Raw genomic sequence first — 27195 nt, forward strand, 5'->3', positions numbered from 1 at the left:
CCACTCCAATGCATCCTGAAGGTCCTGTCTTGATGAACCCAACAGGACAACATCATCTGCAAAGAGCAGAGAAGAAATCCTGTGGTCCCTGAACTAGATCGCCTTCTAGCCCTGGCTACGCCTGGAAATTCTGTCCATAAAGACTATGAACAGAACCGGTGATAAAGGGCAGCCCTTTCTCACCAATAAATAATCTTTTTGCCCTTTACCTGACCTGTTCCACTGGTTCCATTTGCCCAAGTACAGAGGTATAGGTAATTGTTTAGTATATAAAGACAATGATAAAAAAAAACAACTAATTTTTTTTTTTTTTTTTTAACTTGTCCTGTCCAACAGCTAGGCAGACAGATGAGAGCTGAGGGCCTCTTGGGTTGGACATATTTTACTTTAACAAGAGGGGTTATTAATCTTCAGACAAACCAAAGGTATGTCTGAATAAACCCCTTTTGTAATTGGGGCCAAACTTTATTAATTTCAAACATGTCTGAAAATCTTTGGTGTTGGACCGGACGGAAAAGGAAAGAGGGGAAGAAGAGAGAGGGACGTTAGAGAGAGGGGGGGTAGGGGGTGATAATAGGAGGGGAAGGGGGATAAGACCATGAAGCAGCATAAAGCAACAAGTTTACTGGTTGTTAATCATTATGGTAAGGTTTAAATGTAAAAAAAAACCAAACAAAAAAAAAGGGGCGGAGCCTGTCCACACACACACTCAAATGTTATAAACACACCAGTTAGTTGCAAAAATGTCCACCTGTCGACATGTACACAAAACAGATAATGTTCACACGCATACTTATGCCTTAAAACCAACTAGTGTGAAATATTTCAGTCATTCAGTCTGTTGAGCTAACACCTGTGCTCAGGTGAGTGTTTATGTTCTTCTAAAATGGATGGTGGAACGTGAAAAGAAGGAGGGAGAGTGGCTAGCCATCCCCACCCCAAGACCCCCACCGCACCAGCAGCGGCAGCCGGAATCCCCCCAACGCCACACGGGAACCTGCAGGGAACAACCGCCGCCCGGGCGACCAAGCCCGCCACCCAGGCCAGGGCCAGCAGGGCCACCGCAAGGCCCCCAGAGCCAGAGAGCAGGGAGGCACGGAGGGAAAGAGGGCGCTGCCCCAGCCCAACCAGGAGAGCAGCCCCCCCGCTGCGCCGGGAGAACCCAGCGCAGGGCCCCACCGGAGAAGGACGCCCACAGCCCCAGACGAGCACCCCACCACCACCCAGGAGTTCCGGGCATCCCCCCGCCCCAACCCCAGGTACGAGCCAGGACCCCCCAAGGGAGACCCACTCCGCACTCCAGGCAGCCATCCGCCCGGCCCACGGTTGGTCCAGGGAGGAGCGAGGCAGGGGCCCGCCGCCCCCGCCCAGGAGGGGGGAACCCCGGGGAAAAAAGAGGGCCCACAAGGGGTGTTGTAAATATGGCCCGACCAGGCTCGGCCACAGTTGGAAATTTGGCGGGGCCCAGCACTCAGGAGCAAGGACCAGAACCCACCCCCCAGGGACACGAACACCCCCGGCTCAGATGTAATGTGAACCCCCCCACCGCGCGGAGAGAGCACCGCCGGGCCCAGGAAGCCTGCACCCCGGGGACAAAGCCGCCGTTGCAAAGGGGCCCGTACCCCCCACCAGGGAAGAGGCAGGGGACAGATGGTCCTAGGTCCCACCTTCCTTGCAAAATGTGTGTGCGTGTATGTGTGTTTGAGAGAGTGTGTGTGTGCATGTGTGTGTGTTTATGTTGGGATGTATATATTGAGGGGGGAGGGGTGTGTGTACTAAGGGGGGTGCGGTTAAAATTGGCGGGTAGGGCACTAAGGGGACATCTCCTGATTACTCACAGTGACGTCCCCTCACCCTCCCCACCAAGGGGCCCTAAATGTCTAAGGTGCGGTTAAAATTGGTGGGTAGGGTGCTAGGAGGACATCCGCTGCTTGCTGGCAGTGATGTCCAAGCACCCCCCTTACCAAGGGCCCTACATGTCTAAGGTGCAAATAAAACCGAAAGAGGGGGGGCCCACTCCATACGGCAACCACAGGAGGGGGGCCACTGCCTAGTAAAACCCCCCCCCCAAGGCTCATCGCAGGCTAAGCCCCCCACCCCCTCACCCTATTATGAGGTTATATGAAGAAGGGGGTAAGTTGGGGACAGATGATATACTGTCCCCCGGTGGTCAAACAGCCCCCCCCCCCCCCCCCCCCCCCCCCCCAGCAAGGGGGCCAGGCCCACCCAGCCCCGGGGCCCCACCCCCGGAGGCGCAGACACCCCAGGCCCAGCACCACCACCCCCACACAGAGAGAGGGGAGCCAGAAAGCGCCGGCCCCCCCCGGAGCAAGCCCAGGCCCCCACCCCCAAACGCCGGCCCTAGAAGAGCTCTGGTCAGGCCTCGACGGGACCGAGGCAGCCAACCGGCCGGGGAAACCGCCGATGGCCTCAGCGGAGACCCCGACCCGTCAACCCCCCCTTGCCCCGTACCAATAGGGCAGCCCTTTCTCACCAATAAATAATCTTTTTGCCCTTTATCTGACCTGTTCCACTGGTTCCATTTGCCCAAGTACAGAGGTATAGGTAATTGTTTAGTATATAAAGACAATGATAAAAAAAAACAACTAATTACTAATATACTACTAATATACTTATAAAAGTGTGGTCTCACGAAAACAAAAAATACATCAGCATTGAAAAACATTTACACACAGCAATGTCTTTTCTTAACAAAGGACAAATGCATTTTTCTCATATTTATGCTGTTGGTGGCATGAGATTATATTGTTTTTTAAATGACAAATCAACTGTGTTTATTTTATTGTGACCCGTATATTTTACAAGGAAATATCTACATATTTAACATGTTTTTATTGTAAAAATAACAAGGATATCTACTTATTTTAAATACTATATATGCACGTAAAAAATACACCATTTTGTTTTTTTCTCAATTACAGTAAAATTATGTTGGTATTTTACAAAAATGTACTGTAAATTTTACGGACTTTTTTTACAGTGTGTTATTCATATTCAATTTGGAAAGAGTCTTCAGGGGTTCTGTCATTTTACTCATCTTCTTGGATTTTAAGCATATGTCTAGTAACAGAATACAAAAATAACCTTTTAAAATACCTGCCTATATGGTTAACCCATTAGCACTCTTAATGTGGTACTCATTTGTAGCAAACCATGTGGGTCCTACATACAGTGGTCCAGTTACAGACCAGGTCTTCTTCGCCTGCCTAGATCTTTTATTGGGCCTATATGGTTAGCCCATGAGGGCTTCTCACATGGGATCCATGTAAGTTATACCACATGGGTCCTACATACAGTGGCCCACTTACAGACCAGGTCTTCTTTGCCCACCTAGATCCTTTAGCGGGCCTATATGGTTAGCCCATGAGGGCTCCACACGTGGGACTCATGTGGGCCAAACCATATGGGTCCCACATACAGTGTCCCAGTTACAGACCAGGTCTTCTTTGCCCACCCGGGCTCTTTATCAGGCCTATATGGTTAGCCCATGAGGGCTCCTCATAAGTTATTCCACATGGGTCCTACATACAGTGGCCCAGTTACAGACCAGGTCTTTATGGCCCAGATGCAACCCATATGGGCCTTACTTGGCTGACCTACATGGGTTCTAGCCCACATGGTTTCTTTGTAGGGCCCTAACAGGTAACCCATGTTGGGGGCCAATGTGGGGCCAATGTAGGCAAAACTTAATGGGGCCTTCAAAGTTTACCCAAAATAAACCCACGCCCAGTCAGTACATAGCCCACCTCTTTCCCAGTTGGGGCCCACGTGACATTGCTGGCTGGGTTGGTAGGGAGGGTGATGGGACATCACTGTGAGTTATCAGTCAGTTATCATCAGGAGATGTCCCCTCAGTGCCCTACCCGCCAATTTTAACTGCACCCCCTTAGTACACTCACCCTTCAGTCCTCAAAGGTTTCCGGTTCCGGGTTATACAGCAGGACGCGTGGCGTGCCTCTCTGCGAATACAACTATCTTCAAATTACTTAAAAAGTTGATTTTTCTCCAAAAAAGAGAGCTGACCATGCCCCCGAAGAAACCCCAGGAATATGAAGATCTCAAAAAGTCTCTTGACATTATTCAAGAAACGCTGAAAAGTTTTATGGATCAAGTGTCGGCTAAGCTAACACCGCTCTGGGATATGATGGAAGAGTTCCGGAGATTTCGGGCTCAAAACGAGCAGCGAGAAAACCGGGTCGAGATTCTGGAGAAAAGACTGGACGATGTGGAACAGCAAGTAAGGATGAATAATGTCATTCTCACTGGAGTACCAATCAAGCCTCGAGCGAAGCTGAATGCAGCTGGAGCTAGCACTGCTAATGCTAGCGCTAGTGTAGCTAGCAGTTCTAATACGGAGTTTGGTGCAGCGACGCTGGAACAGCAAATACATTCATTTCTCACATCTAAAGGGATTTCCCTGGATCTCAATACTATCGAGACCTGCCACCTGCTCCCCAGGAGAAAGGAGACGGATAAACCAGCGATCCTCATCAGGTTTGTGAATGTCAAACACAAGCTAGCTCTGATGAATCAACGCAAAAATGTCAGAGGATCTGCTGTTTATCTGAACGACCATCTGACCAGAAGGAATGCTGAAATCTCAAAACATGCACGGCTTCTCAGGAAGCGTAAGCAGATTGAGAACACTTGGGTTAAAGGCTGCAGGATTCACGTCAAACCACTCGGTCCAGAGGACCGGGCCAAGGTTCTGGTCGTGAACACCATGAAAGACTTTGAGAAGTGCTTGATTACGGTTGTCTGAAACAACGTGGAGTAATAAATCAAAGAGCCAAATAATTTCAAGAAATATGACACCTGGAATCATCACTTTCTTTTTATGTCTGACGTAACCTGAATAACAGCAGGGTTCTGACCTGCAGACAACTTGACCTCAACTTTCACCGCAGCTGATATCAGCTGAAGAAGGATATGGACCTGAATCTAATGTCTACAGTCATAACATGGAAGAAAACTATTAACTGTTTAAACCAAGAAAATCGGCTGTTATCAGTAAAAGAAGAAATGCCAACCTTGGACAATTCGACAGTGTATGGACCCTTTTTATTTTTCCCCTACAGCATTACTTAATTATATAAAAAAATAAAATAAAAATACAAAAAAATAATATAAAAAGAGTAAAACAAATGATTAATCACTTATTGAAAATTGTTAAATTGATTGACTTTTGATGATATTACTTCACTAGCTCCTAAAATTGATAAATTGATTCAAAAATCTTTCCTAATGTAGCATAACTTTGCACATGTTTTTAACTTTTGATACTTGATGAAATTTTGCTATGAAAATTCCTGAAACAGTGTTGTGTCTATTTTACTGATATAGTATTATGTTTTAAAGCATATGAATGACTTTTAAAAGCAACATAATTTGCATATATTTCAGATGTTGCATTTGCCATGTTGATTTCTAAAATAGTTATTTTTGACGTAGTACTTAAGTAATTCATCTTTGGCATCTGCTTTATTGATACCTTATGATTGTTAATTCTGTCTGATAAAACCTAGGAACCGGATATTGATAAATCATGTAATAAAATGGTTATAGTATAACGGGGTGGGATTATATAAGTTCGCTTCCTTCCACTCCCTTTTAAGCAATATTTATTAATTATGTCTAATTATCCTAAGTTTGATTAGTTACTGTATGAATGTATAACTGATGATTATATTGTTTTTGTGTATTATTTCTATTTTGATTGCTTGAAATAAACCATTTCAAATAAAAAAAAATCAAAAAAAATATACATTCCAATATAAACACACATACATGCACAAACACACCCTCACAAACACACACAAATGCATTTCGCAAGGAAGGTGGGACCTTGGACCCACCTTTGGACCTTGGACCTTGGAATGTGATCTCAATTTCTGCTTTATATTGCATTTATTTTCTATTGTGTATTTTTTTGTGAAAGTGGTTTGTGTTATTTCCTGTTTTGTTTCTTGTCCAGGTGTGTTGTATTAATGATTATGGGTGTGTCTTAATAAATGAGGCAATCACTCCCACCTGCGTTGTTGGCTGAAAGTGAAGTCAGAGAAAGAGGAATTGTTTGGTGTGTGACTTATTTGATTCTGGAGAAATTTTCTCCATGGTAAAATTGACACGATAGTCCAAGTACTACGTAGTCCAGGTGACCAACCTGCTAACACCTGGTAGGGGGTACTGGGTCCTTGGCAACAGCGGCCGTGTTCCCTGGGTGCTGGTTTCCTGGGCCCGGCAATCCTCTCTCCACGCAGGGAAAGGGATCCCTGAGCTTTTGGCAAGACCACGAGCCGGGGATCACATCACACCTGAGCCGGGGATGTCCGTGTCCCTGTGGTGTGGGTTCTGGTCCTTGCCCCTGGGTGCTGGGCCTCGCCAAATTTCCAACTTTGGCCGAGCCTGATCGGGCCATGGTAACAACACCCCTTGTGGGCCCCTTTTTCTCCAGGGTGCCCCCTCCTCCTGGGTGGGGACGGCTGGCCCCTGCTTTGCTCCTTCCTGGACAAACCGTGGGCTGGGTGGGTGGCTGTCTGGAGTGCAGAGCGGGTCTCCCTTAGGGGGTTCTGGCTTGTACCTGGGGTTGGGGTGGGGGTATGCTCAGAACTCCTGGGTGGTGATGAGGTGCTCGTCTGGGGCTGTGGGCACCCTTCTCGGGTGGGGCCCGGCGTTGGGCCCTCCTGGCGTGGCGGGGGAGCTGCTCTCCTGGTTGGGCCGGGGCTGCACTCTCTGTCCCCCCATGCCTCCATGCTCTCTGGCTCTGGGGGCCTCGCAGCGGTCCTGCTAGCCCTGGTCTGGTTGGCGGATATGATCGCCTGGGGGGCGACCCAGAACAAAAGAGAGGGCGTGACTTTTGAAATGATTTCTCACTCTAACCAAAGTGGTGACAGAAAGAGTCCAAGTTTCTGATTTCCACGCCCTGCTCCATGGAGGTCTTCACACTTTAGCTGTGATGGCCATGCCTTTGTAAACTTTCACAGCTCTGACAGGCTGTGTGAGAAATACTTCTCAGGATCTGAACTTTCGTTAAGTAGGTAAACTTTATTTGTAGAGGACCTTTTACAGACAGAGTCGCAACGTGATTTACAGAGTAAACTAGTTAAGGACAGAGAAGCAGATTTAAATAAATACATAAAACAATGCACAGAACAAATTGCCACAAAAGTAGCATCTTTAGTTGTTTCTTAAAAGACTCGACATTGTCGTTCAGGCAAAGTGAAAACATCAGGCCATTACACAATGTTGGGGCTACTACTTGGAAGGCGCGGTCACTTTGAGTTTTGTAACTAGTCTTTGGGACTTTAAGTAGGTTCAAAGCAGAGGGCCGAAGGGGTGACTAGAGACATATAGTAGCAGCAGAAACAAACCTACCCACAACCCTAACTTTCCAGGGACATGGACTTGTCAAACAACACTCAGAGGTTTCTGAGACTCGACTGGAAAGAAGAGCTCTAAGAACCGAGGTGTTGTCTGAAAGAAATAGTTTTATTTTTCTGGTGCTGAAATCCATACAGGTCAGACCAAGCCATTGTTTTGCAAGTCACAAGTAATTCTCGTTCTTGTCCTCAAGTCCCAAATGAAGTCCCAATTCACGACCGAAAAGTCCCATATAATTCATGGGAATTAAATGGGATGACAGACATTGGAAAGGTCCAAATTGTTTAAAACCATAAAACAATGGAATTTGGGAAATCTAAACTTAATTATTTGTGGTGAGTGAATGTAGACAAGCTGCTTTTAGTCCAGAACTCAGTTTTTCTGTTGCCTGAAAATGAAACACACACATTTCTCCTGCCACTCATTTGTTTATGTATAACATATCCTCTACAGTCAGAAAACACCTTCATTAACAGCAACTCCCAAGTTTTTCTTTTTGTATTAATGCATGTTCTTCCCCAACTTAAAAATTTCTGAGTGTTTTATCTTGGTAAACACAAAGAGACACCAAAACCATCATTAGTCACAAACAACATCATAAATAACCCGATGATGAAAATGAATCTCAGTGGTAACTGAGAATGCTTGTAAATCTAATCGATTGTTGTCATGGTTTGATCTTAATGTTTGATTTTCCAGCCTCTGATTTCACCTTGATTTCTTCATTGACAACCATGACTGCAGAAATTGGATCACAGCGCCCCCTGCTGGTGTGAAACTCTACAAAGACAGTTGGGAGATGGACCTGTATGTCGAGGAGCTGAACCGCGCTGTCGGCCACGAGGTCTTTAAACACCGCAGCTGGATCCAGTTTTACTACAGCTGGGCAGGTTTCAGGGACTACAACCTTGTGGTGCGGGTAAATATGCAGACTCACTGGGGCTTTGCTGTCCCTCCCCATCGGCTCTGGAAGCTGCTTGGCTTTCCAAAAGGCTGAACTAAACTGTAAATATGTGTTTAGACTTCTAATGTGCACAGCAGCAGCAGAGGTGCGTGTTTTTGTGACACTGATCACTGCGGCCTCATTTCTAGGCGAGGATACTTTTAGAAAAAAATAGTATTGATTCCACAGTGAGGACATTGAGTCGCTGCTATAGCTCAAGGATGCAGAGTTTATCCCATGTGCTATCCTAGGCACTTTAACATTGGGAGTGGGGTCATCTAGACCCACTACATATAATCCTCTCCACCTTTATCCACCTTTGTCATGGTAGGGAGAACACGTCAATGGTCATCTTAACCCCATAGGATAGCACAAGGGATAAAAATATTTTAAAAAGCAAGAAGCATATCAACGAAAAGAACATGTCCATTTTCTGTAAAGCCTAAGGGCTGATGGGAGGAGAAATCTGCTAAAGCGCTCCTTCTTTCAGTGAGAGTGTTTGAATCTCTGACTTAAGGAGCTGCTCAGCGCACCCACGGTCTCATGCAGAGGGCGGATAGCATTCAGGATGCCGTTCAGTGTCCATAGCATCCTTCTCTCCCCCACCACAGTCACATACTCTGGGAAACATCCCAGAACTGAACTTGATCTCTGCCCCAGTTTGTCGATGCAGTTCCTGTCAGTGCATCCATCCCCCCAACAGCTAACTTTGTCAGAAGTGCAGATGCATATAACGCCGTTGATGAGATAAAACATTTTTGTATCTCTTTTGTTCAGACGTATCAAACTGTGAAGTAACTGTATCGTTGCATCCCTATAGACCCAGCCTGCCTCAGTGTTGTGTATTCAATTGCTCCACCACAACACTAGAGGGCGCGTTTAATGACTGACTGAGTTCTGTATGTTACGTTGTGAAGAGGAAGCATTAAAGAATATAGCGGGAAGTCACGTCCTGATTTCTGTGCAAATCTGAGGATTACTTCTACAAGAATACAACAAATTGGCGACGAGGATGGCGAATCTTGTCCCCTGCCCTGCGTTGTTTCTACAGTCCGCCGGACAACCTACGATTCCATTCGAGATGTGGATGAAAATGCTTTCCAACTACCTGCTTGCTATCGGCGCAGAGGGGGATGAGTGGCCCGACAAGCGTAAACGCGCGCTGCTTCTACATTGCCTGGAAACAGAAGGACAACGCATATTCTACACGCTGAAGGACGGAGGTGCAAGTTTTGACTCAGCCATAGCTGCATTGAAAAAACACTTCACACCAGCAATCAACGTGGTGGTGGAGCGACACAAGTTCAGACAGCGGCTGCAGAGACCGCATGAGACTGTTGCTGAATATGTGGGCGCACTGCGTGAGCTTGCGACGACATGTGAGTTTGCTGAAAATACGGACGAGATGATACGGGATCAGCTCATTGAGCATGCTAATTGTCCGAGAATACGGGAGAAATTGTTGGTGCAAACGGAGGGAACGCTGACACTGGACATGGCAGTAAAGATGACGTCTCAAGTGGAGTCGGCAATAGGACACGCACAGACTCTCCCATCACCGCCGGAGGCTCCGGTGAACGTCATGACTACAAAGCCAAAACACCCACCCAAAGTAAGGAGCAATAAACCAAACGAGCCCGGAGCAGCATCTAAACGGGACCGGTGTTGTTTTAGATGTGGCTCTTCAGCTCATCTTGCCAACGCTCCAGACTGCCCTGCACGCAAAGTGACCTGCCGAAACTGCTGCAAAACTGGACATTTTGCCCGTGTGTAAGTCCAAAGCTACCGCTAAGGTGGGAGAAGTGGTTGTTCTTAAAAAGAATACAGTACTGATGTTACAAGATGAGCTAGTCGATCAAAAGATTACCTGTACAGTGACCATAAGTACACAGTCAGCTTCATGCTCTGCTGCATTAGTGGTGGACACAGGTTCTGCTGTATCAATTATCCCTGAGCATCTCTACAGAGAGCACTTCAGTGATGTCTCACTTTCTGAGCCAGCTTCAAGGCTAGTGACATACACTAAGTCCAAAGTCCCCGTGGGGTTCTGTTTCTCAGCTACAGTGAAGCATGCTAATGCTAAAGTACCAGCTACACTGTATGTGGTGAAAACAGGCACAGCTTTGCTAGGATTGGACTTGTTTAGAGCGCTGAGGCTCACCATTGACAACAATGCAGTACTTCCTGAAGCAGCTTCTTCACCGACAGTGACTTCATCTACAGCTCCAGTAGCCGAGATTAAAACTGGAGCAGCAGCTGAAAAGCTGGGTCTTGCAAAAGGTTTTATTCATAAAGTGAAGATCAGAGAGGATGTTCAACCTGTCCAACAAAAGCTCAGAAGGCTTCCGGTCTCAGTCAGACAAGCTGTCTCTTGTGAAATTGAGAGGCTGTTGGAGATGGAAGTCATAGAGAGGATTGATGCCTCTCCCTGGGTGTCTCCCATTGTAGTGACACTAAGAAAAAATGGGAAAGTGAGAATGTGTGTGGATTATCGTGAGCCAAATAAGGCAATAGTGATGGACAGTCATCCTCTTCCACATATGGATGACATTTTTTCAAACATGTATGGAGCTACAGTTTTCAACCTTCAAATCAAATCAACCTTTATTTATATAGCACTTTTTCAACAACATATGTCACTCAAAGTAATAATGACAAGACAAACCGTGCGACAACCCCCCCCCCCACAAAAACACACACACGCACACCCACACACACACACACACACACGCACTCCCACACACACACACACACATCAATAAATAAATAAATAAATGAATAAATAAATAAAAAAAGTGATAAAATGATAGAATGTAGAGACCAGGCTTTGTCCTGACGTGGGGAAACGATATTTTGGGGACATGTCCACACCAGCGACCCCCCAACCCGAGTTCACGGAGAACACTACCACAGAACCCCCCAGATCCGATCAAAAGAGTCAGACCCAGGAGATCCCACTGCAGCGTCCCCGCTCACTGAGAAGGTCAGTCACTGATGTGGAGGATCCCTCAGAGGAAAACGCTGGAGTGTAATAAAATGTAAAAGGAATAAAATTAAAATATGTATAAAACATAGACAAAAAACAAATAATTACATAAATCTTAATAGGCATATGAAATAGTAAGAGCGACTTAAAAATTAATAGAATAAATAAATAAATAAATGTATTTACATACACATATAAAACTAGTTAAAAGAAAAATAAATAAATAATTAAAATATTTAAAAATAATAATAATAATAATAAAAAATTACAAATCCTAAGATTCAACTAAAAGCTAAATTAAAAAGGTAGGTCTTAAGCCTTCCTTTATAAACATGAACAGTCTCTGCGGCCCTTAGGCTCTCTGGGAGGCTGTTCCACAGGCGAGGTCCGTAAAAACTGAATGAGGCTTCGCCGTATGTTTTTGTTCTTACTTTTGGAATAACCAAAAGGCCTGTATCAGAGGACCTCAGGGTCCGCGAGGGCTCATACTTTAAAATCATGTCAGATAAATATGAAGGCCTGAGACCATAAAAACATTTGTAAACCAATAAAAGAACTTTAAAATCAATTCTGAATTGCACAGGAAGCCAATGCAGCAATCTTAAAACTGGTGTAATGTGTTCCCGCCCCCTGGTCCTCGTCAGAACGCGTGCTGCTGAATTTTGCAGCAGTTGAAGATTTGCAATTCTTGTTCTGGGAAGACCAGAGAGCAGGGCATTACAATAATCTAATCTGCTGGTAATAAAAGCATGCATTAGCACCTCTGTACTGGCAAGAGAGAGAAACGGGCGGACTCTGGCTATATTTTTTAGATTATAAATCCTGTTTTTGTGATATTTTTATTTTGTGGGAAATAATTCATCTCAGAGTCAAAAATGACACCCAGGTTTCTCACACACTGAGAAGTTTTGTAATTCTTTAGTTTAGATAAAACTATCTCTCTCTTGGCTTCAGAACCGATCACTAAAACCTCTGTTTTGTCCTGTTTTAGCTGTAGTAGGTTCTCTGCCATCCATGACTCAATGTCTAAAATGCATTTTAAGAGTGTGTTGACCGACTCTTCATCATCAGGAGACACAGCGATGTAGAGTTGAGTGTCATCAGCATAGCTGTGGAAACAAACGCCATGCCTCCTGATCACGTCCCCCAGTGGCAACATATATAGATTAAAAAGTAGTGGGCCTAAAATTGAACCTTGGGGGACCCCACAGTTGATGTCGAAGACCCTTGAGGAGTAAGTATCCATACTTACGTAAAAACTTCGATCTGTGAGATAGGAATAAAACCACTTTAGTACGGTACAAGAGATGCCCAAACCTCTCAGTCTGTTGAGTAAAATACTGTGATCTACAGTGTCGAAAGCAGCACTGAGATCCAGTAGTCCCAGAACTGAGAGTTTCTGACAATCCAGGTTACATCTAATATCATTTACTATTTTAACAAGGGCCGTCTCTGTGCTGTGGTTTGTCCTAAAACCAGATTGATATTTTTCAAATATGTTATTTCTATTTAAAAACTCATTAAATTGGATTAAAACAGTTTTTTCAATCATTTTACTTAAAAATGGCAAGTTGGATAATGGACGATAATTGTTATAGTTGTTTGGATCTAAATTACTCTTCTTCAGAAGAGGCCTCACCACTGCCGTTTTAAAGGCAGCAGGGAAGACACCTGTCTGAAGAGAGTAATTTACTATATTTAAAAGCTCAGACTCAAAGAAGTCATAAAATGTTTTCAACAACGATGTGGGGATTGGGTCTAAAAGGCAGGTGGTTGGCTTTAACTGGGAGAAAACCTGACCAAGTCCCACAGCATCAACCAGGACAAAACTTTCCAGTGTTTCCTCTGATAAATACAATGCTATAGATTCATTAAAATCAACACCTTTTTGAATTAAAAGAGTATATCTAATAGCATTGATTTTACTCCTGAAGTGGTCTGCAAAACTCTCACATACAGCATCTGAGGCTGCTATGGAGGACCTTTGAGAGTCTCTTTTTAGTTAAACTGTCTATTGTTTTAAAGAGAACTCTAGGATCGTTTTTGTTTTGTAAAATTAAGTTTGAGAAGTGGAGGGTTCTGGCTTTTTTATTGCATGACTGTACCTCATTTGCTGTACTTTAAAAATTTTGTGATGTACAGTTAACTTCGTTTTTCTCCACTTCCTCTCCGCTCTCCTGCATTCACGTTTCAAGGCTCTGATTGGTTCGTTCTTCCACGGTGCTGTAGCTTTAGTTTTCAACGTTTTAGTTTTAAGTGGAGCTACAGCATCAATGGCTGACTGTAGTTTGTTGTTGAAATGTTCAACCATAAAATCACATGATGCAGGTAAAATATGAGCGGGAGTTTGATGTAAAATGTTAATAAAATTTGCAGCCACATCAGGAGTTATGTATCGTTTCCTCACAGTTCTCGCTGGAGCTTCCTGTCGAGTAAAACTGGTGATATTAAAAAAATATACAATAGTGATCTGACACAGCCATGTCAACAACAGAGGACACACTGCAGGACAGCCCATAGGTTATCACCAAGTCTAGAGTGCGCCCCTTGCTGTGGGTAGGCTGTGTGACATGCTGTCTGAAATCCATACAATGCAAGAGGTTGAGAAACTCCTTTGCATGAGCATCACTATCTTTATCAACATGTAGGTTAAAATCACCAGTTATTAAAACTCTACTATATTTGGAGTGTATTACTGATAAAAATTCAGAAAATTCTTGAATAAAACAGGAGGGAGGCTTTGGTGGTCTGTAAACAGTAACACATAAGATAGATGGCTGTTAAAAGAAAATGCATGATGCTCAAATGAGGAGTAGCTATGTAGCGTGATTGTTTTGGTTGCAAATGAGCCACGAGCAATCGATGCAGTGCCACCGCCTTTTTTATCTCCCCTGGTAGAAAATAAAAAGTAAAAATTTAGTGGGGAAGCTTCAGTGAGAACAACAGGAGCATCAGCACCCAGCCAGGTCTCTGTTAAAAGAAGGCAATCTAAATTGTTGTCTAAAATGAGCTCATTCATGATAAAAGATTTGTTTAAAAGAGAGCGAATGTGTAAAACAGCAAAGTTCAAAACAGTGTGTGTGTGCAGATGGATTGATTTATCTTTTTTGTCCGGTAATGTGTGAATGTGATGGAGATATCTAATTGTGGATCTGGTGGATCTGATCTGGGGATGTTTGTGAGATCTGCTTGTTATGTGAACTGGAATTTGTTGTGTGGTGTTGGAAATAATAATCTTTTTTTTTTTTTTTAACTTGTCCTGTCCAACAGCTAGGCAGGCAGATGAGAGCTGAGGGCCTCTTGTGTTGGACATATTTTACTTTAACAAGAGGGGTTATTAATCTTCAGACAAACCAAAGGTATGACTGAATAAACCCCTTTTGTAATTGAGGCCAAACTTTATTAATTTCAACCATGATTGAAAATCTTTGGTGTTGGACCGGACGGAAAAGGAAAGAAGGGAAGAAGAGGGAGGGATGTCGGGGGGGGGGGGGGGGGGGGGGGGTTGATAGTGAGAGGGGGGGGGTAAGAACATGAAGCAGCATAGAGCAGACAGGTTTACTGGTTGTTTATCATTACGGTACGGTTCAAATGTAGTACAAAAAGGGCGGCGCCTGTTCACACACACTCAAATACTATCAACACACCTGCTAGCTGCAAAAAATGTTCACATGTCAACATGTACACAAAACAGTGTTCACGACTGCATACCTATGCCTTTAAACCAACCAGTGTGAAATCTTTCATTCATTCAATCATGCAAACTATAAGTGCAAAGGTGAGCTAACACCTGTGCTCAGGTGAGTGTTTATGTTCTTCTAAAATGGATGGTGGAATGTGAAAAGAATGAGGAGGAGCCCCCAGCCACCCCCACACCCAGACCCCCGCCGCAGCGGCAGCCGGAATTCCCCCAACGCCACACGGGAACAGGCAGGGAACACCCGTCCCCCGGGCGACCAAGACCGCCACCCAGGCCAGGGCCAGCAGGACCGCCGCAAGGCCCCCAGAGCCAGAGAGCAGGGAGGCGCGGAGGGAAAGAGAGCGCCGCCCCAGCCCAGCCAGGAAAGCAGCCCCCCCGCCGCGCCGGAAGAGCCCAACGCAGGGCCCCACCGGAGAAGGATGCCCACAGCACCAGACGAGCACCCCACCACCACCCAGGAGTTCCGGGCATCCCCCCGCCCCAACCCCAGGTACGAGCCAGGACCCCCCAAGGGAGACCCGCTCCGCACTCCAGGCAGCCACCCACCCGGCCCACGGTTGGTCCAGGGAGGAGCAAGGCAGGGGCCCGCCGCCCCCGCCCAGGAGGGGGGAACCCCGGGGAAAAAAAGGGCGGCCCACAAGGGGTGTTATAAATATGGCCCGACCAGGTTCGGCCATGTTGGAAGTTTGGCGGGGCCCAGCGCTCAGGGGCAAGGACCAGGACCCACCCCCCAGGGACACGAACACACACGAGCACACGAGCACAATAATAATCTGTCGCTTTGAGATTACTTTCCTTGTTGCATGTTCAATAAAGTCGAGAAGGAGAAAACCACGGGATTCGACCGGATTAAGTTTAACAAATTTATTCCCTAACAATATTTCTAAAAAGTAAAAGATAATAAAACAGAGTAAAAACAGATCGATCTGGGTGTCCAAAATCAAGGCCTGCAATACGCAAGAGGTTACATTCCGAATTCACATGCAGCTTGTCTGGAGACACAGGAAAATTCCTTGAGTTCAGACTTTTAAGCATGTGGTCAGAACATCCTCCCGCGGGAGCAAGATGGCCGCCGAATCTCCACCTCTGGTCACTAGAGATTGGCTGACAGAGGGGCCCGCCTACTTCCTTCAGCCCATCCTTAGAATCACAGCATCTGGTCTCTGGGGGGAACCTCACAGATAGACACGGTACGGAATCCCCATGGGTGGCAGGAACTGTCACCGCAGCAAGTCGATCCTAGAGCTTTGTTCTTCACACGTGAAAGGACGCCTGGAGTGGTTCCCACAGCTACAGTACCAGAGATAGTTAATTTATGGCCCGTGTCAGACCTACAACCAAATGGCCTTAGAAGATCAAAGACTGTTTTCTCCTGAAGGGGGTTGAGATTGGAGCTGCAGCATCACAACCTCTTTACATATGCAATGTTCAGGAAGCCCCTTTGAAATTCAAAGTATGGGAACCTCACACAGTAAACCTGTAAGGAAACCTTCAATGAAATAAAGATAAGATAAAGGCCTAGGAGAAATGAGGACCACAAAAAATAAATTCCTTTAGTTTCCCTCTCTTGACCTCATGAAGTGAGGTCACACAAAAAATAAAAACACATCATTACATCATGCAATCAAAACAGCTGTGGTCTCAAGCCCTCACAATCTATAACAGAACCAATGTGCCTTAATGTGAATTTCAAAGGTGTTGATGATCCATTTATGAGTTTAGCAGCGAAAAACCTGTGGAGCTTGCATTAATGATCTTTAAGAAACATTTAGTTGGACAGGAAAAATGCTTGCTAAGGCCCCGAGCCCCTATCGGCGACCGTCCCTAAGGATACTAGTGCTTCATTGGATCTTTGGCACATTGGCGTTTACAAAGAACAAAACATAAAATAGTAAATAAAGAAAATGCACAAATACAAATTCAAATTATTCTAAAAAGTAAAAGATACAAAGACAATAAATAGCACTTCCTGTAAGGAAAAGGAACACCTGGAATTAAGGGGGGGAATTGAGAAATGTTAAAGCAGAACAAAATTACAGACGATGAAAAGGAAAAAGAAAATTGTCAAACATAAAAGTAAGTAATTTTATAAAATGCAACAAAGTCTAAAAAAGGTCATTCCGGGCCTCGAACACTCGCGTCCTCCTCTGCATGTCCCACAAGCTCTGGCAAGCTTGGACCTGGCCTTCTATGGACTTCTCAAAAAGCCTGTTATTAGAGATGTGACACATCTGATACAACAGAACGGCTGCAAAAGGACTGTCCACTGCTGTGGTACTGTTCTGCCAAGATGATTCTGCTGTGGGTCTAAGTTTTTGTTAGTGTTAGGGTCAAGAAATTAAAAAATAAAAAACAATAAAACACAAAAGACAATGAGACAAGAATCAATTTACGCATGCACGGGTAAGAGCAAATATGATGGAAAGGGTCCACCACATTTCTCTTCTCAAAGGTCTGCTTCCCCTCGTGCTGTTTTATGAAGAACACAAGTGGGGCAGATACAAATTCAAGAAAAAGAAAAAAGTCTATTAGGGGCTGTCGTCTAATGACCCAGTCGTAGAACATACTCATCCTTGCTGTGGATGAGAGAAAATCAGATGAACAGACACACAAAGCTTTAAACATTTAAAAAAATGGTCAATCTGCGTTACTATTTCAACATTCTTTCTAGACAAATATATTTAAACGCTGATAATAATGAAATAATAAAATAATGTCCTTCTTTTAATCATTAAGACCTCTTTTGTCTACCTCCCTCTCTTGGCCTGGGGCTAAGCTCCAGGACAAACACATAAAACGAATTAAATGTAAAGCAAGAACATAAAAACAATATACAGTTTGGTGCACCGATAAGGTGAACAGGCGTCCTGTCCACGCTCCTGTAAAAGGCAAGGTCACAAGAAGAAATAATACAAGTGCAACAGAAGATCTTTCATTAATTGCAGGCAGATGTCATCAACCTACATTAGCAAAACACAAACCTCTTATAGCATAATGTTTTGTCATAGAGACTTTAAACAGTGATTAAAAATGCCAGAAGGATTTTATGAACCCCTCTGTACTAAAATGCAAATAATTGTCTGCTATTTTTATGTAATGGAATGCAAAAGAAAACGTGTGCTAAGTCAATAGCAACAAACAACACACCTTGTGAGGTTAAAGGTGACAGCATGCAATATGGATCAGGGACGGATAGGTTTTATAATAATGGTGACGTCATCAACTTAAATTAACATTAGCTTAAATCATATGCCACGCGATCCATCTTCTTTTAAAACCGGTTTCAAAAAGTACATCATGAAGAATACGAATATTCAATGACACCATAGTTCCACAGTCCAGACTGAGTTTCCTTCCTCCCTTCATCTGCATCAGTCACTCAGCTGCACTGAGATCTAAAAACCTGTGCTCCTGCAGTTACCTGAATCACCACCGGGGGGACGATGAAGCATGAACCAACATCAACTGAACCAGTGGACCATGAAGCATCAGAGAGCGTTTTTTAACATCACCTCTGCATCTTCGTGATCCGTCTCCTCTCTGCTGCGATGACCGACAATGCAGAAATGGTTTAGAAATCAGGAGTCAGCCGTTAAAGGCAAAGTTAACCTGTACATTTTTATTGAGGGAGGAAAGTGAACACCTGAAAAAAAAACACAATTTTGCCAGTATGTGTTAACTTCCCGCCCAGTCAGGGGTCCGAGTTGCAGAGCCCCATGACTAGGGGGAATGCTAAGTGAGGTACAGCTGTGTACCATTGCATTTGTGAGTTTGTGAATGCAAAATAAACTGTTAACCCACAGGACCACTATATGTTAGTGTAGTTTAAATGCCACGTATGGCCTGCTACCTAATGAAATGCTTCCTGATCATAATAGAGTGTGCAGTTCAGGTCATCGGAGGCGGAAAATGCTTCAAGGACAGGTTTCTTGGCTTCTAACCCTGAAATTCATGTACACACCTGGCGTGTCAGGGGCCCCTGGATGTCTGCAGTGGGGGTTGGCTGTGGCGTGTGGCATGGCATCCAGTCTGAATGAATGCTGGCTCCTGTTTTGACAAGAATGTCCCGTCCCAACAGATTCACAGGCGTGTATGGTAAATGCACAAATGAATGCTCCATCATCTGGTCAAAAGTCAGTCAGATGGTCTTTTGCCGGTTTTGAGGAGTCAGATGTTCATTTGTCAGAGCTGATGGAGGCAACTGGCAGTTTATGAAAGAACATGTCGCACAAATGTCCATTAGACTCATCATGGAGTTACCTCTGAGCTTGAAAGGGACCATGGCTCCTGCATCACCAAGTGGTATTGTCCGACTTTCCACCTCTGTGGTCCTCGCCACGTTGGAGGAGGGGCTTGGAACGGTTGTGGGTACTGTTCATTTCCGCCACGCCCGCTGTGCAGTCTGCTGTTGGGTACCTCGTTGTGGGCAGTCGGGCCCATTTTGTCCTGAGCGCCACAGATGCCATGTCCAACTGCTGCTGGGGGTGGGTCCCCTGGGTGGGTCACGTCTGACAGGATATCCGCCTTTTTTTTTTCTGTCCCGGCCTCCGATACCTGAACATTGCTGCAGGTCCTGAGGGTATTTAAACTCATCATGTTATTTGCTTAGTTCTAATTTGTAACACCTTTATTATCCCGAGTGGATTTTTCAGTTGTTCAACTTCTCCCTCTGCCCTGTAATGTGCTCTGATGGTCAGTCCTCCTGACTCGGCCCCCTCCTGTGAAGGTAGTGAGCTGCGGGGGATGAAAAACTACTGCGCCTTTTGTCACTCACCCACGTAGCAGAGGGGGGGGGGTTTAAAGCAGAGAGTGGTTTTCTGCGTAAAGATTCATGAGGTCTCAGGATAGATCTGCTCTTCTGCTTGGAAAGAGATTTAGAAATGTATTAGTCATGTTCAGTCTTCACCGTCTCCAACACCGTCAGTTGATCAGTAATGAAAGCCAGCAAAGGGAAAAAAATCCCTAAAATTTTTCTTTGTCCGAAATGACGGACCTGGAGTAAAATCTTTGAAAAATATATTGTCTTACATGCATTCTGGCCGCTAATCATTCACTCTTAATCAAAAAAATAAAGACAAATTGTTTTGACTTACCATTAAGGACTGTTGCCCTACAAAAAGAATTTGGAGAAGTGCTAAAAGCAACAAAATCCCACAATTTAAGCTTTTCCTTATTTAACCAAAAACACAATTCTCACTCTAAAACACAGACAATCAATACAAAGACAAGAACTTTTAACCGTTTTTGCAAAAGACATAACACAACAAATTAGGTACCTTACACATAAACAAAAATAAACCATTTCACTGAAATGAATCGTTCATAACTAGCGTTTTAACATTCATGTTCCCTCTTCTCCTGTTCTACCAGACCCTGCTCCTCCTTACCACACCTTTCCATGTCCACAGACCCTATATTTCACTTACAATGCTTTTCATTTCTCCTGCTTTTCACCTTACATTTCTTGTCTCTACATTGCAACATCCTTCCAAATCCTCAAAAACCATGTTTCCCTTTTCTTTACCTCGTCCTTTTCCCCATTCTGAAAACAATTTTCAAATACTATTGATTATGATTCAAACAAACAAAACCGCCACTCATTCGCTTCTAATTCAAACAGCAGTTTACAAGATCAAAACAAACAGAAAAACGAAATTAAACAAATTAAAAATGTCAATAATACTTCTTCGAACAAAGCTGAACTTAGTCAAATTCCCTGTACATGCGCTGTACTTGGCAAATAAAGTGATTCTGATTCTGATTCTTAATCGCGGTTATTAGGACATACAAACAAATTAGAGACATGTATTCACAATAAGAAAACCGAAATAATTACAAAATTATTTTACCCCAAATGTATTAGACCCTGCAACCATGCACGTTGATCTCGCCGTTGCGGCAGAGGCTCCCGTCAGAGGCGCTATGCAACATAAAAACCTTTTTCGAACCGAAAACCCACTGAAATTTGTTTTTAGACGACGTCTTACAACTGAGGTCATTACCACGCTCGATAACGACGATCCCCACCATGATTTTACCGCAAATTACATCCCAAACTCTTCAAATTTTCATTGTGAAAAAGTTCAGCACGTTCCGTCATATTTGGTCGTCAGGGACGCGTCTCGCCGACCACATGGTACAAACAAAGCCAATCACAGCCGCCCTCGCCATTTTGGCTAGGACTCCGTCACGCTTACCACGTGGTACAGTCAAAGCCAATGAGAGTCGACGACACATTTGAAGCAACTAAAACGTCCCGTCATTGGTCCATGTGACGTAAACACACTGTGAGCAAGATGGCTGCGTCCATAGAGCAGACAATACACAGGGAAATGTGGAAAATACAGATAAAATACACAGATTTCAAACACTTTTTCATCCCATTCTTTCCAAAATCGCATACATTTCATTCCATTCATTCTCATTCAAGCCATTTTAACCGCTGTTGTCAAGTCAAGTCGTCAGCGTCCTGTTGTCTGTCGTCAAAACAAAATTCACCGGTTTCCTCATTTCTTCTGTTCCGAAAATCCTAAAACGCGCAAAATTAGTTCCTATAGTAACACCATTTTTTCGTACAGGATTTTGTACAGGCTCAAACAGACGCAAAACCTACTAAATTAGCTTTAATCCAAATATCACAAGCTCCCAATTTGCTATTTATTCAATTTTGACAGGCTGAACAGACACAAAACCTGCACAATTTGCTCAAATTCAATTTCATAAATTTCCTAAGTCCAATTTGCTGTTTCAGGAGGGTGAACCACAAAACGTACAGGTGCGCTATGCCGTCCACATACTTCACTTCCCCAAAATTTGAGTTATTCACTAAAAGAATAACGTAATCAATGTGCAGAATTTACGAACAGGTTCCTGCTTTACCTTTTGTTTGTGAGGCCTCGAGGGAAGTCAAGCACGTGGGGGGGAGCGTCACCGACTTTTCGCCGAAAGTCTCAGAAATCTCATCATAAACCACTATCGGTCCTCTTATCCGCGTTGCGATTCCGCGTTCCTTCCCTACCTTATCACGTCAGGGTCACCATAAATGTTGGAAATAATAATCTTTCGCTTTGAGATTACTTTCCTTGTTGCATGTTCAATAAAGGTCGAGAAGGAGAAAACCACGGGATTCGACCGGATTAAGTTTAACAAATTTATTCCCTAACAATATTTCTAAAAAGTAAAAGATAATAAAACAGAATAAAACAGAGTAAAAACAGATCGATCTGGGTGTCCAAAATCAAGGCCTGCAATACGCAAGAGGTTACATTCCGAATTCACATGCAGCTTGTCTGGAGACACAGGAAAATTCCTTGAGTTCAGACTTTTAAGCATGTGGTCAGAACATCCTCCCCCGGGAGCAAGATGGCTGCCGAATCTCCACCTCTGGTCGCTAGAGATTGGCTGACAGAGGAGCCCGCCTACTTCCTTCAGCCCATCCTTAGAATCACAGCATCTGGTCTCTGGGGGGAACCTCACAGATAGACACGGTACGGAATCCCCATGGGTGGCAGGAACTGTCACCACAGGAAGTCGATCCTAGAGCTTTGTTCTTCACACGTGAAAGGACGCCTGGAGTGGTTCCCACAGCTACAGTACCAGAGATAGTTAATTTATGGCCAGTGTCAGACCTACAACCAAATGGCCTTAGAAGATCAAAGACTGTTTTCTCCTGAAGGGGGTTGAGATTGGAGCTGCAGCATCACAACCTCTTTACATATGCAATGTTCAGGAAGCCCCTTTGAAATTCAAAGTATGGGAACCTCACACAGTAAACCTGTAAGAAAACCTTCAATGAAATAAAGATAAGATAAAAGCCTAGGAGAAATGAGGACCACAAAAAATAAATTCCTTCAGTTTCCCTCTCTTGACCTCATGAAGTGAGCGGAGTGTGAGATCAATGTTCATGGATAGAAGTTGAGATCCTGTTTGGTTTGGGTGGATGCCGTCTGGTTTAAAGAGATTTGATCTATTGAAGAAGGTGGTGAAATGATCAACATATGGAATATTATTAGAAAGGCAGCATCCTTTAAGCCAGATGTGAAGTTGTTGCAGACGGCTGAATTTAATGTCTCCAAAGCGGGGAGATGGAAGCGGACCGGAGATGATGCACTGTTTGTCCAGCTGTAACGGTTTCGGTTTCTTTGTGTTTTGTTTCCTGGATTTCCTGTTTTATTTTGTAGTATTTCCTGTTTTGTTGTTGTTTCGAGTTGTACCTTGCCCCATCAGTCCTGAGTGTTTCCACCTGTGTCTTGTTGCCTTGTATGTATTTAAGTCCTGTCTTTCCTTTCCTCCTGGGCTGGTCCATATTGCAGTCTTCCCCTGTTTCGAGCGTTTCTAGTGTTTCGAGTTTTGCCTGCCTGTTGCAGTGGTTTTGTTTTTGTAGTTTCGAGTTTATGTTATTAAACCCTATTCCCTGCATCCTCCTGCCTCCTCTCCTCTCCTCTCTGTGCCTGGGTACTTCCCTTTCCCCCCGTGACACCAGCTGCTTGATGGAGTGGATGAGAGTGATGAAGTCCTTCTTGAGGGTCTCAGATTGCTGAAGCTTTAGGTCATTCACTCCTGCGTGGACTATTATTGTGTGTGTGGAGGGGTTACGAAGGGAGAGCTGGTGGGCAGAGTTGGTGATGTCTCGTACGAGGGCGCCTGGGTGACAGAAGGTGCGGCTCCCGTTAACGCGAACATGCCTGACCATGGAGATTCCCACGACGAAGGAACCAGGGGGGTCCCCGCGGCTGCGAGATCTTGCCGCCGAAGTGAGCGGGCCCGTCGCAGCAGGAGGGCAAGCGGGAGTTGGCGTTACACCTGTTGCGCGAGCCGGGGAAGCGGCCGATGAGGGGGGCGAGCCGCCAGGAAGAGGAGAGGTGGCGGCGGTCACCGCGACACCTGCCGCGGGGGGAGATGCAGCGGACTTTGAACCTGACGCCCTGGTCGCGACCGCAGATGGAGAACCCGCATTGCCTACTGATCCCACGAGGACGTGGGTTACGTTCGGGCGGCGGCTGTCAGGGCGTCTACTCACTGCGTCTCTCAGTAGCTGTCTGCGTTTGGCGGACGATGAACCTCCAGAGGCAGATGCCGGGCGGCTTTCTTTCTTTCTTTCTTTCTTTCAGTTTTCTCCACTGTTGACTTGGCAAATGCTTATCATCAGGTGTTGCTGGCAGAAGAGAGCCGTGACATAACTGCGTTCATAACACATGAAGGACTGTTCGGGTTTTGTCGAGTCCCTTATGGGCTGTGTTCAGCCCCAAGTGCATTCTCCAAGCTCATGTCCCTGGTGCTAAAAGGCTTAAAAGGAGTCCAGAACTACCTGGATGACGTGATTGTTTATGGCAGGGACCAGCAAGAACATGATTGCAACCTCCAAGCAGTTCTAGCTGCACTTAATGAAGCTGGTCTCCAGTTTAATATGGAGAAATGCCATTTTAACCAGAAGAGCTTGCAGTTCCTTGGGCATGTCATTTCAGCCAAAGGATTGCTGCTTAATGAGGATCACCTGAAAGCTATTGCAGAAGCTCCAGCACCAAGCGACGCCACTACTCTGCGCTCATTCCTGGGACTTACTGCTTGGTATGCAAAATTTGTGAAAAATTATGCATCCTTGGTGGAGCCTATGAGAGCATGCCTGCACACTGATACATTCAAGTGGACTTCAGAGGCACAGGCTAGTTTTGATGCAGTGAAGACTCGCATCATCAACAGTTCTGCATTAGCAGTTTTTGAGCACAGCCTCCCAACTATTGTGGCTACAGATGCTTCAGATTATGGATTGGGAGCTATTCTAACACATCTTCATCCTGACAAAACAGAGCGAACAGTTGCTTTTGCGTCACGCTCCCTCACTCCCGCAGTAAGGAAATACTCCATTGTCGAGAAAGAGGCCTTGGCCTGTGTTGGGCCATTGAAAAGTGGAGACTTTTCTGTGGGGAACTAGATTCTCTTTGTGCACGGATCACCAAGCCCTGACCACTCTCCTAGCTACAAAAGGACTGGGACAAGCGGGGATGCGCAATGCACGATGGTCAGCTAGACTTTTGTGTTTCACATATGATGTGGAATATCGAGCTGGTGCACAAAATTATGCTGCTGACTGTCTCTCCAGATTGCCTCTTCCTTCAGTCGAGAATGCAGAACCAGTGGTGGAGCCTGAGCTGGTGGCTCTCCTGGATACAGAACTGAAAGCTCTCACAGTGAAAGACTTTACTGCAGCGTGTCAGGTATGTCCAGAACTGACCGCCCTAAGAGAGCAGATGAAGCAAGGATGGCCTAAAACAGCACAATCTTTACCTGCCATGCTCCAACCTTACTTTGCTGTTCGAGATGAAATGTCCGTGGAAGAGGTAATAGTTTACAGAGGCCCTTACCGCCCGTTAGTTCCTGTAGCAGTGAGAAAGCAGATTATTAATCTGGCACATGAAACCCACCAGGGCGTCGTCCGCACCAAGCAGAGGCTGCGAGACCTGTACTGGTGGCCACATATGGACTTGTGTGTGGAGGAGACCATAAAAGTATGTGTGACATGCCAGCTGAATGATAAAAGTGCCAAAACACATCCTGCACCGCTTCACTCAATTCCATTTCCAGATGCTCCATAGCAAAAAGTGGGGATTGACATCGTTGGTCCATTTGACTCTGCAGCTGGGGACTCCCGCTAAGCAATAACACTGATCGACTACTACACCAAATGGCCAGAGGTGGCGTTTACTCCTTCCATCACAACCAGTGCAATCACCACATTCCTGTCTACAATATTTTCCAGGTTTGGCAATCCTACAGAACTGATTAGTGACAATGGGACACAATTTACCTCCACAGAGTTTGCAGACTTCCTAGCAGTGAGAGACATCAAACACAGGAAGGTGTCTTTATATTACCCTCAAGCAAACGGAGCAATAGAGCGCTGGATCCGCGTTTTAAAAGAAACACTCCTTACAGCAGAGCAGGAGAGGAAGCAGTGGCAGCCCTTCATACAGAACTTCCTGCTCACTTACCGTGCTACTCCACACAGCACCACAGGAGTGTCACTGTATGAACTCATGTTCAACAGGAAGATGCACACAAAAATGGACATAGGACCGGCAAGTACTTCTCCTTTTCCATCAGAGAAACAACTACGTACCCGTGTTACCTTAAAACAGAGAGCATCAAAAGCCTATACAGATGTTAAGAGAGGAGCGCGGGTGCCACAAATCAGAGAAGGAAGCCTGGTCAGAGTGAGAAAGCCCTTTCATGTAAAGAAAGGACTGTCAAAGTTTCACGCCCCAGCCAGAATGATGAAGAAAGCAGGTGAAAGTTCGTACGTGCTGGAGGATGGACGCACGTGGAATGCGCCTCACCTGTCTCTGGTTCCAGAAAGTGCACAAGACACAGGCACTGGCGCTGCGGATGCAATGCCTGAGCCAGAGGTCACACCACCGCTGGATGATAGGATGCCCAGACCCGCAAGGGTTAGAAAGAAGCCTGCATGGCTTAATGATTATGAACATTAATCATGTCTTATGATTAGTGAAAAAAAAAAAAAAAAGTGGGGGTGAGAAGAAGTGTTACTTGATGCAGATTTCTTGAGTTGTGGTTATTTAAAGGTTTGTTAGAGAATATCTGAGTTAGAGGTAATGTAGAGACAAACGCACAAAGAAAATTTTTATTCTGTTTGAAAGTTTAAATTTTCCATTACAGGTCTGTGAAGCTCATAAACAAGGGGGAAAATATGTTGTGTATTCAATTGCTCCACCACAACACCAGAGGGCGCGTTGTATGACTGACTGAGTTCTGTATGTTACCTTGTGAAGAGGAAGCATTAAAGACTATAGCGGGAAAGCATTCGGAGTCACGTCCTGATTTCTGTGCAAATCTGAGGACTACTTCTACAAGAATACAACACTCAGCCTTTTCCCTCAGACACTGTCCGCCTCTTCACAACCCCCTTTTCTTTCTCTAGGTAATTGAGACGGATGACCGCTTTGAAGCGCTGGCAGATGGATTTGACTATCTCGTGGACTTCTTGGATTTGTCTTTCCCCGCTGCCCGACCTGAGAGGGAGCATGCCTACCTGGAGGTTGGTTTGTTATACAAGGCATTAATGGAATTCTCCATCTGGAAGAAGTAGTAGAAGTTCCTCGAAGGTCATATTCACACCAGGAAAAATGGATTAACCTTGTCTTTGGCCAG

General features: G+C 45.0%; 1 protein-coding gene across 7 annotated transcripts in view; it reads left to right on the forward strand.

Moving 5' to 3' along the window:
- The window catches only part of cmah (cytidine monophospho-N-acetylneuraminic acid hydroxylase), a 130863-nt gene that overhangs the window by 82019 nt on the left and 21649 nt on the right, over positions 1-27195 (forward strand). For 6 of the 7 annotated variants that reach the window (XM_078947916.1, XM_078947919.1, XM_078947915.1 and 3 more), the window contains 2 exons: positions 8146-8320; positions 26966-27082. In XM_078947916.1, coding sequence (XP_078804042.1) covers positions 8146-8320; positions 26966-27082 — 292 coding nt within the window. The remainder of the gene's footprint in view (positions 1-8145; positions 8321-26965; positions 27083-27195) is intronic. The other variant, XM_078947921.1, reaches the window with a different exon arrangement.

The sequence above is a fragment of the Oryzias latipes genome, chromosome 5 (genome assembly GCF_053564925.1).
Source record: "Oryzias latipes strain Hd-rR chromosome 5, Olatipes_Hd-rR_3.1".
Classification (NCBI taxonomy): Eukaryota; Metazoa; Chordata; class Actinopteri; order Beloniformes; family Adrianichthyidae; genus Oryzias; species Oryzias latipes.